Source organism: Anas platyrhynchos, chromosome 5 (assembly GCF_047663525.1).
Source record: "Anas platyrhynchos isolate ZD024472 breed Pekin duck chromosome 5, IASCAAS_PekinDuck_T2T, whole genome shotgun sequence".
Lineage (NCBI taxonomy): Eukaryota > Metazoa > Chordata > Aves > Anseriformes > Anatidae > Anas > Anas platyrhynchos.
In genome coordinates, this window is record NC_092591.1 from 35,632,424 (window position 1) to 35,643,671 (window position 11,248).

At 48.4% G+C, this 11,248-nt stretch overlaps 1 protein-coding gene across 1 annotated transcript in view; it reads right to left on the bottom strand.

Moving 5' to 3' along the window:
* Window positions 1-2,286: 2,286 nt before the first annotated feature.
* The window catches only part of RGS6 (regulator of G protein signaling 6), a 275,173-nt gene continuing 266,211 nt past the window's right edge, over window positions 2,287-11,248 (bottom strand). The window contains exon 23 of the mRNA XM_072038829.1: window positions 2,287-6,603. Coding sequence (XP_071894930.1) covers window positions 6,553-6,603 — 51 coding nt within the window. The 3' untranslated portion in view covers window positions 2,287-6,552. The remainder of the gene's footprint in view (window positions 6,604-11,248) is intronic.

Genomic DNA, 11,248 nt, shown 5'->3' on the forward strand with positions numbered 1-11,248 from the left:
ATGCCTGCGCAAGGCCAAAAATACTCAGTGGCAGTGACACGTCCCCACTGTGCTGGGAGGTCATGCAAGGGGATGCGTTTTCCCACCTCCCCAGCCTGGGCTATTTCACCCGTAGCAGGGACCCACAGAGCCCGTCTGCCCCCTGGGAGCGCCCCTTCCTGCACCCTCGTGCTCCTCCTGCAGCAGGCCCCGTCCCCACCACCCCATGGGACACCCCCCGGGTCCTGGCACCAGCGATCCTGCTGTGCTGGGCAAGTCCCCGTGGCCTGAACCCAGTGTCCAGGCCCTCAGTCGCACACAACACGTGGGTCGGGGCCCTTCAGAGCGCTTTCCTTGTAGAGAAATGTCCCACAGTGACTCCTTTCTCTGTGTTTGGCCCCAAATGACCTCACAGTCGGGCATTTCTGAATCCCAAATGCTTTTAGGGGAAGTGCTGTGCCGTGTAAAGCATCGTTTGAATGTTTTTATCTGGTGTGCCTTAACCCACGTGGCATCAGGCTGACACTGAGTATGACAAGAATCAGGCCCCAGCAGCACGGGGCTGTGAAGCTATGCGGCACACAGGAACAACCTGCATGCAGATGGACGTGAGACGTCTTGACAAGGGTCCAAAAGGGACTGATCACTCCTGACGTCCCAGCCCAGCCAAGGATTTCCTAGTGCAGCCGTAGAAGGATCAGGCCAGGTCTCTGCCTCCCACAGTTTAGGGAAAGAACAGCATGGTTTAAATCCCCAAAGACAAGAGATGGAAGCTCAGTGTCATGTCTCTGATAGGCAGCAATAGTCAGGGGTCAATGCAGTTGCCCATGGGGAGTTGTTTTCTGCCACACAAGGAGTTCCAGGGTACCTTTGTAGGCCTCCAGTCAGGATGCACTGGTAAATCCAATGACATCGCTGTCAGCCTCGTGTGGATGGCTTGGGCACATCTGACCTTCTCCAACAGCATTAGGCTCCTTTGCCTGCAACACATTTGAGCCCCGAGCCTGCAAGCTGCTCCCTAAATTCTGCCCACCAGCTTCCTCCCTCCGTGCAGGGTGAATCCACAGCTTCCTACTGCAAATGCGAGAGGGCAGCCACACTGACACTTGTGGCAATAGCCATAAATTCACGTTAAAAGGCTGTGAGTAATAGCATTGCTGTCTAAGGCAGCCTTTTCAAAAGCTTGTTTTCAAATGCTCAGCAGCAGGATTAGAAGGTTGCTGGCTCTTAGTGGTGAGCTTTGCAGATGTTAGGGGCTGGCAAAGCAAAATCTGTATCACATGAAAAAGTTGATCAGGGCTGACTCTCTCCTGCCGTGAGATTACTTTTCTCACTACAAAGCATTTCTCCTCACCAGTAAGTTCAAAGTACATATGGGCATGAAGATAGTGTATTGTTCGACAGCTCGCTGTTCTGCTGTGCAGCTGCCTCACTTGTTCTCCATCTCAGGTTATAAACAGTGCTGAGAAGCTGCAAAATTGCTCACAGCTTAAGCTATGAAATCATGATAACCCAGCCTATCTTACCCCACTGTGAGCTCTACTTTAATAATCCTACTTAATCATTAAACCACAATAAGAGCAAGCCAAGGAGTTGGAGGAAAAAGCCAAGCCAAGGCGTATCAGAGCACTGCTCAAAATCTGAACTGAGCTCCGTCAGCTCTAGACAGAGGAAGCCATATCAAGGGACAGCAAAGCTGTTGTGTGAGGGGTTGGAAAGACGTGCCACAAAACCCATATCTGTTGGGACCGGCTGAAGGAGCCAGAGCCAGCTGTGAGCTGCTCCCACTATTCATAATTTGCAGTGGTGCCCTATTTACATCCCCTCCCCAGGAGACCAGCTTGTTATCTAGCACACACACTCCAGTCAGGCTTCACAGTTTGACATAGATGCTTTGGCTCAAACCTTATGCCTGATTATTATTGAGCATAGCAGTGGCTTCTGCTTTTTTTTTTTTTTTTCTTTCCAGCACGCTTTACCCTTTTCTGAAGGGTACAAAGACAGCACATGGACACACCTGCTCTTTGCCCACTGTGCTACATGTTGTCTTATGGCAGACTGATTAGACTGATTTTTTCTAATGACATTTCACATAGAGATGATGTTTTTTTTTTTTTTTAAAAAAAAAAAAAAAAAAAAAAAAAAAAGCAGGAAAGGCAATAAGAAATAAAACCTGCCTCAGTCACCCAGCTGGAGACACACTGAGAACAGGTCCCACGGGTGCATACGGGACTCACACTGATCCCAGCAGGATTATTCATGTACGTGTGTGTGCATGACAGACAGAACAGATTTGGGCCTCATTGCTTTGACTTTTCCAGGATGCTCAATTTATTTGTGCATTTCAGGAAACAGGCCAGTACAGTTGGATGTCCTGTACCTGGGTTCTCCTTCCCCCGCCCCAAAACAGAAAGAGTTGTAGGCTGAAAGCACCACCCATGCCAGAAGATGACAGAGCCAAATCCTTCCCAAGGCAAAGGACCACTGAAATCGCTGGGGTGTCACCTGAGTAAGGACCAACCAAAGAACTTTGCCACTGCCTGTGACAATTTGGCCAAAGAGACAACGAGTTGATTTTGTATTTTCAGACCAAAATAATAGACTGGATGGGGGAACTTTCTTGCCTCAGCTTCCTTGAAAGCAGGGACTGATAGGATCAGTATTGCCAAGATTGTTCCAGGATTTTGGTTACTCTGCAGAAAACAGACCCATTATTTGTGGTCCAAAATGGGGCACATTTTGCCTTCATTGTCTTTCTACCATGTCTTGTAGGATTTGACTGCAGCATGGAAGCATCCTGATAGAGCTGTACAGTGCATCATGTTGCTGTTACTGTAGTAACTTATTACTAGAAGACCTCGTGTTATCTTTATTGCTGCAGTACCTGGTACAGATGTACCACAGTTTGTCCACACACGCTGATACTACAGCCTTATTCCCCAAACTAATTTACTGCAGCGCCCTGTTGTCTTATTGCTGCATTATCAAAATGCTACTTCACTGCAGTGGCCTGTGTTACCTTATTGCTACATTTATCCTGGTATTATGTCAGCTTACTGTGACTTTTTATGGCTGCCCTGCTACCATTTTATTACAGTACTCTATGGGATCCTAGCACTGAGTTATACTGAGAGTGTATTAATCCATTTGCCTTAGCCTGGCGCTGCACTGACTTGTCGAACCTTCCTTGTGCTCATCCCGGTGCTGATCCACCACAGTAGCTATGAATGCTTTGGATACTCCATTATCCAAATAGCAGTGTACAGCCATATTTTACAGCCATAGCCCTGCAAGCATGGGACGCCTGGTGGCTAGCTTTCACAGCGTGAAGATTGTAAAAGCTTTCCAGTTCTGCCTTTCCTTGAAACAATGCCATTTAGAACACAAATAGAGGTGGAAAGCTGATTTCCTAACTCATCTTCTGGGTGATGAGGTAGTTGGAAGACATGGGATGCTTATAAAGCAGCAGGTTACTGCTTGCAGCACTCAGCGGGGTACTAGTGAGTGTGCAAGAAAAGCATCACTTGCAATAAGCAATGTCATTAAAGAGCAATAATTCAAGGATGCAGTTCATGTGGAAGTCATTATATGTTAGTATCGTCATGTGTGAAGTAAAAGACAGGTGAAGAGCAGTTCATATGTGCTCCCAGGAGGACGCCTTGTCTTCTCTCATGATGTTTGTTTTAGAGAAATTTGGTCAGGAAACAAGGAGGGGAGCTTTCCTGTCTCCAGAGCATATTGAGCTCTGTCTGCTCAGCTCGCCATTGCGGAGCAGATTAGCTTGCACGAGTGTGCATTTAGATGGCAAGCTGTTCAGCAGCCAGGCCCCCTGATGTACGCCCATATGCATGCTCTCTGTGTCCTAGAAGCTCCCTCCATGCTCTCAACTGTTCAAACACAGCCTGTTCCCTGCGGGCAAAACACTGCGGCAGCTGACACGACTGTCCTGCAGAAGGGGAGAGGGGAGAGGAGCCGGGTACTTTGCTTACAGGGCAGCGGCACGTCTCTGGGTCAAAGCCTGGTGCTGCTGCTCTCTGCATGGGCCGGACCCCGCTCTCATCCATCCCACTGCCATATGCAGCTTGCACAGAACAATGGGGCTGGCAGCCCTCAGCCCTGCCTGTGTGCAGGTGACCCTTTGTTCCCCAGCGCTGCTCCTCGCTATGCACCAGTTTCATGCTTGATGTGTGCATCCTGCTCAGGATTGCTCTGCAAACTGGTTTGGGATTCACAAGACAGACCTCCCGTGAGAGGAACTGGGGGAGTGCCTTGGCCCAGAGCTGCTTGGGGTGTGAGCAGTCGTTGGCCTACAGACCTCCAGCAACGTGTGGCAGTGGTGGGCTTAGCACTGATAGCACTATGATCAGCGAGCTCTGAGAGGAGCCAGCCTTTGTTCTTCGGGATGACAAAAGGGGGCATGTATGAATGTGCCTGGATGGACAGCTGGGCCTGTTGCACAAAGCCCCGCCATTGCCAGAGGGGAACCTGTGGCTGGGGGGCTGACAGAGAACAAACGGGTCCTGCCAGGACAGCTGGGTGACCATTTGGAGGGGACTAAACGTCCCCTTCAGAGGCAGGACACCACCTGAATGTTCAGGCACATCCACGATGGTTCTGCAGTCCTGAAGCTCACTTGTTTGCCAATGAATTAGGCCTGAAGACCTCAGAAAACAGGCTGATTATGGGAATTAGGGGAGTGTAAAGAACAAGTATCATACTCAGTACTCTACTTATAGTCATGCAGGTGTAGAGAGTCCTATGGACCTTAGGTAAAACTGTTAACAGGAGCTGTCTGGGAAAAATAATTGAGGTATCAAAATGAGAAATTTCATGGGTAAAGAGGGAAAGTCCTTTTACTGACAGAAACTATGCTGGCCTGATTTTGTGCATACATAGGCCTTGAATGTTAGGATAATACTTGCCTCAGAAGTGGATATTGTTGGTAGCCAGCTGTCTACTTAGCGAGATAGATAATTTTGCCTTGATAGGAATGCGGACTTGTAGCCATATAGCAATTTCTACCACCTGCACAAAAAGCCAGCTTGGCTTGGCATGAGTGAAGAAGACCAAGTGTCTATTTTCACATACACTTCAGATCTGAACGGCTTGTAAAATATAGGAGGTTTTGTGGCACTAAGTCAACTGAGTCTTGAAAATTTTGTATATAGGCAATATACTGTATATGAATGCAGTCCATTTTCCGTATCTGCAGCTAGTATAACGTGGGTTTTAGCATTAAACAAGTCACTTCAGTTCTGTCCTTATCCTGACCTCCAAAATCCCAGTGTTTTGACACAAGCTATTGGGTCACCTCTTGCAGTTGTATTCATGGGCTCTACCTCAGATGGGAACTCATTTCCTCGAGTGGTGAGTGCGCTCTTACAGCGGTGCTCCTCAGCTGGGTCAGATACCTGAGGGTGGCAGCTTGGCCGGGGGTGCTGCTGCTCAGGAGGGTTAGCTGGCACCCAGTGCCTGCCCAGTCTCAAGCTGCTTCTGCCAAGCCCGTCTCCATCAGTTCTCTCCTTGCTGTGGACTGAATTTTGCTCTCCACCACACCTGCCCACAGCAGTTACCTTTCCCTGTATACACATGAACAGATTTTGGCTCTAATTAGAGCTGGAGTTACCTCTAAGTGGTTCAACTCTATGTACTTGCAGTAAAACTTGAACATCCATCATTGAATAAGTATGCAAAACCTTAAATAAATAGAAAACCAAATACAATATAAAACAACTCACTTTTAAATACCGCATGTGTGTGTCTGTGTGTTTGTGCATAAGTGCGTTATACATCTAAAACATGACTCTGAGCATCAGGCAGACTCTGATCACACTTGCACTAAATGTACATGCAGAGCAATCCCGCTGATGTCAGAGGATTTGCACCAAAATCAGAGTCTGACTCCATAAGGCAGATCCTCAGGTGGTGAAAGCCACTCATGCTCTTCTGCCTACAGCTGAGGATCTGGCCATTGTCTTTGGACATGCTACATGCCATTGGAAGGACAGCAAGTGACGAACTTGAGTAGTGCCTTTCTTTCTTGTTATTTTAGATGAGGAGAGACATAGGAAAGAAAAAACAACGCTAAAGTCAATGAATCTGCAGGAGAAATGCATTTGATACTTTGTGGAAAGGAGAAGGAGCTTCCAGCAGATATTTTACTGGATCCAGATGGCCACAAGAAAGGGAGCAAATGGGATTGCGGTGGCATCTATTACAGCCGTGTCTGTGCCAGGGAGAGAAGAGGTGAAGGAAAAACACCGATCTCTCTCAGCTCTTCTTCCTCCAAGCTGCAGTTGGGTCTGTTTCCTTACATAACAAGACACCGTGCGCTTATCTTGTTGCCTCCTGTGTGCAGCGGCACATGCTCCCCCAGAAGCAAGAAGGCCCCCAAGTACCCGTGCCGAGCTCAGTGTCCTTGCAAGGCTGTACAGGTAAGAAAGTGCCGATGTAAACGGTGATGAGCAGGCTCTCCCCCGGCGCGTTGCTCCCTGCTTTTCCTCGTGCTCTCCCCCGCAGCACCCCGCTCTCCCCGAAACGCTGTGGCTCCGGCGGGGCGGCCGTCGGCGGCTGTCAGGAGGACTGCATCAGGCCCGTCAGGCGCTTGCTAGTCAGAGACTTTCCCTGCAGGAAGGGACAGACAGACAGTGAGAAGAAGCCTGGAGTGTGAGTGAAGCTGCCGCCACAGGATGGGGGCTGTGGGATGGTCTGGCTGGAAGTGAGGGTGTTTTGGGTACTGCATTTTTGCAGAAGAGCAGGTCTCCTCCATTCACACACAGTAGGAAAGGAGTGCAGGGGACATTGATGGCTCTGCAATGGCAGCTCCAGCAATGTAAAGATGCTCCAGGTACTTCACCAGGTGCTACACAGCTTTCCTCTTGAAAAATGCTGTTTTTCTCAGAAAATAAAAATTCCTGGTTGAAATAGACATCTGGGGAGTACCAGAGAGTCATGCAATACCTGGGAGATCTTAACCAACCTCCTGCGTGTTACTCTGTGTAGCCAAGATTTCCTTCCAGAGTCTTGCTAATTGCTGTTTGAAAGAAAAGATCCAGGCAAAGACAAACGTTATGTAGTGAAAATGAGCATGTGCAAAATGTAGGAAAATTTGAAATGTAAAATTTAGCAAGTAATCTGAAATAATCCTTATTTAAGATGTTAGCACTCCAAGAAAAAAGGACCCCTCCTGCTCCTGCCCCTTTGATTTCTCATTCAGGGCTACAGCGGGAGGAATCGGCAGCTCCCTGCAGAAGCCTGAAGTTGCTGCTCAGATGTGTGCCCTTTACCAAGCAATTTGCTTGGCTGCACAAACACTCGCAGCCTGATCAGATGGGTTTTTGCTGTGAAAAGCACTGCTGTCACACGGCCATCCGCCAAGGACAGGCGTGCCACCGCCACTGCCCTCCTGCCTGCCCAGCACTGCTAGGCCGAGGGCCGGCTCCCTCCGGGCCCAGCTGCCCACACAGCACCGCCGCCATTTAAGGCAGGCCTGCTTTCCTTCACCATAAATCAAATTCCTGGTTATTCTTATTTTTGAATGTGCCCCTGGGAAGCTGGGCCTGGTGCAACCCCAGGAGGTGGCCAAGCCTTCTGTGGGGCTTGGGAGCTGCGGCCAGGGCTGCAGATAATGGCAGGCAGGTTTCTCCTGTTATCTTCCCTGAGGCAGGTGGCGTGGGGACATGCCAGCTCCTGCTCACGGCTTTCTGTGGCAAATATTTCCCTCAGTGGGCTCCACCGTCAGCCACCCTGTGGATCCAAGGCCCAGCTCTGCAGCACACGTCCTGCTGGAGGGCAGGGGGAGCCCCTCTCAGCGCAGCACCCAGTAGGGCAGGTGGTGAGAGGATCCAGCATGTGTGGGTTGATGTTGTGAAATTTATGGCTACGAGTGGGAGCCATAAGTATATAAGGGCTAAATATGAGGTTTGGCTTTGGCCACAGAGGCCCCAGCCACAGGCATGTTCACGGGTGGGGTTGTGGGCATCTGCAGGCTGGAGGTTGCTGGGATGCAGGCATTTGGTTTGGGAGTCTCTCCTTGAAGACATCCTCAGTATAAAAAAGAAAGAAAGAAACAAAAACATTAAAAAATACATAAAAAAATAAAGAGGAACAGGAAAAAAATGCCCTTCATTAGGAGAACTGGTGTCTGTTCCCTGTTACTAAAACGAACAGCAAGGGAGTAAAATGTGTCTCAGGTGAAGATGCTGATGGGATCCACTTGCTGAGGGCAGTCACTGTAACTTGGTTGTCTTCGGAGAACTGCTGCTGATTTACACCAGCTGAGGGGCTGGCCCACGGTATTACTGATGTAAAACCAAACCCCTCTCACGGGATGAGCTTTTGCATATCTGGAAAGAAGGGCACCTGCACCAGCAGTGGTCAGGTGAGAGGCGAGGTTGGTCAGTGTCCCCTCAGACAACAACAGTGAGACACGCGCCTGCATTTTGTGGCCGGAGGGTGGACCTGCAGCTTGGCCACCTGTGCTGGTCCTGCCCGAGGCTTGTGCAGCTCTAGCACCTAGGTTGGGCAGGCAGAAGGCTGCTCCAGGAAGCTGGATGTGGTCACATCAGTTCATAGCTGGGTGCAATATGTGCCAAAAAAATTCTCAAGTCATTTTGGGTCTGATCCGACATTCAGTCAGGATTCCTTTGGTGAGATCATTGACAGAGAGAGGAAGTTTCAGATTATTATGATGTGAAAATTTGGCCCAAAGACCTCACCTTTTCTTTAAAAAGGTTCAACCAGGATAAATTATTTTTTCTTTCCACATGTCTTTGTTTAGCAGGAAGCCAGCTGCCGCCCCCACGTTTCTACCTCTCCTTTCCCCACTGAATGAAAATGTCAACAACTCCTGCCTTATTTCCAGGAGAAATTGTGTATAAGCTGTGCTGGCAGGGGATTTGGAAAGCACAAGATTTTAAGCTCGGCACACTACAGCACTTCTTGTACTCTGCCATAAGCATACACTGAGTAACCTAAGGCAAAATTAGAGTGGATGTAAAGAGAAAACTTTTTACAGAGGGTCTAAGCTTATGAGGAAATCCCCAGTCCTCCAGTTGCAAAATACTTGTCACTAGTAATTAGGGTTACAACAATTAAAAATCCAGGCTGTTGTCACTCAAACAGCATAGCACACGCGGAAGGGCATACGTTGCAGGGCATATGCTGTGTGTCCTGTTGGATTCAGGAACACTTTCTTTTCTCATCATTTCCACTGTCACACAGCTTTCTGGCAGGGGTCACACACAGGTTCACCATGTCTTGGAGAACCTTTGGTCCTCTCTATGCAGCTCAATGAATTTTTCACCCCTGACCACTGGAAGCACAGGAGCCTCAGTTTTAGAGGCAGTGTAAAACCTGAATTTGGAGTAGTCTAAGAAAAATGTCAAGGAATTTTTAATAAATGTGAAATTTCCCCCTAGAATGTGGCCTCCAAGTTATGTAGCCCATTCTGCTGCTCAGCTACGTGTCAGGCAGGGGACCAGGTCCATGCACCTGGGGACCAGAGGGGTTGTGAAGGGTAACCTGCAGGTTGCAGGTTCTGCATAGCACCTTCGATGGCTGAGCCTTTGATGAGCAGCTACTAAACTAAAATGTAAAATGCAATTAGCAATTATTTGAATGAAATAGAATTCAGCAATTTAATATAAGCAAGAAGCCAAATACGAGGAAATGAAAGTCTGGGATTTGACACAAAAAGGAAGCAGCGCTACTTTCAAACCTCCTGTATGAGCCACCAGTTTCCATCTGGCTGTTGTGTCTTTTTTTTTTTTTTTTTTTTTTTTTAAATAATTTTAAATAGAAGGTTTAGATTTGCCTCGTACCTGTGGTTTCACACAAAGTCCCAGAGTGCAGCTCACGTGTCTAACATGCAGCCACTCACCACCACCAGCATGCACGGGTTGGCACTGCCATGCACACCATGCACTTACCTGAGCCCCCAGCAGTGCTTGTTCCGCAGGGAGCTGTGGCTGTAGCCGCGGGGAGAGGAAGCACACGGGACGCTTCTGGTGCTCCAGCACAGGCTCCCCTCTTGGCCACATCAACACAGACCAAAGTGCTGTCATGCTGTTCCCCTCCCTGCTCCCCACCCACTGACTTGGGGCTTTCTAGGACCCCACTGCTTGCTTGCCACCCACTTTTGCCCTCGCTGCTGTCCCTTTCCCAGCCAGAAGCATCTGCTGCATCCCCACCCCTCTGTAACAGCCCAGCAGAGGACTCACAGACCAGGGGCTGGTCTGGGTCTCCGCTGGAGGTGAGCAAATCTTACTTCCATCAGCTTCAAAGTATTCAGTTTGCTTGTTTTCTTCACATGGGGACAGACTCAGATTTTGTACCTTTTAGCTAATGTACTGCAAGAACTATGCTAGTGGGCAGGCAATGCCTTGCCACCTAACTTCTCTCCTGAAGAAAGATTTCTAGGGCCCTAGCCCTGCCAGCACCTTTTGTTTTTTTTTTTTTTTTTTTTTTTTTTTTCAATGTTAGAATACACTGCAGATCTTGAGGAAATTTTATTTTTGTGTAATTAAAAAATTTTTTTATTAGACTTTTTTTTCATGAAAAGATACATGGCAAACATAAAATAAGTAACATAAATTAACCAAGTTAAATATGAGAGTTGAAAACATAAACAATAAAGGAAAATAACTTAGTTCAACACAAAATAAGCACAGACACACAAGCTCTGAACACGTATCACATAAATTAGCACACAAAAACCATGGTGCACACCACCACCGATGCCATGCCGACACAGACTGAGAACAAGGAGCTGCAAAGTGGCTGCGGAGGGCAAGCACAACAGCAGCTGCTCGCTGCGTGCAGGATGCTGCCTCATTCCCACCAGCACAGTCCCACCAGTTACCCCCAAAATGCTGCTGCTGAGCGACCCCCGGTTAGGTTCCTACAACTGATGCCCCTTTCTTCTTTTTCACCTTATGTCACGATAGGAGCATATCAGTGCTTTTTTAATCCAACTAAAACTGGTATTATCCACACCCATTTTATTGGGAATTTCCCATGCTTCCTGCACAAGTACTCACCCCTCCTAGAGCAGCTTCATGAGCGCTGGAGCTCTCCGCCTTCCCACAGCACCAGGAGGCAGATCCTCTTCTGCTGAGGGGCACTTTGGGCCCCTTGTGTCTGAGAATGTGTTAGAGCCCATTTTGGCATTAGTTCAAGCAGCCTTTGGACTGTTTCAACTTATCTCATGGTGGGATGGCCGTAAGAGACCACAAGGTCCAAAGCCCTGGTCTTTATCATGGTGCTGCAT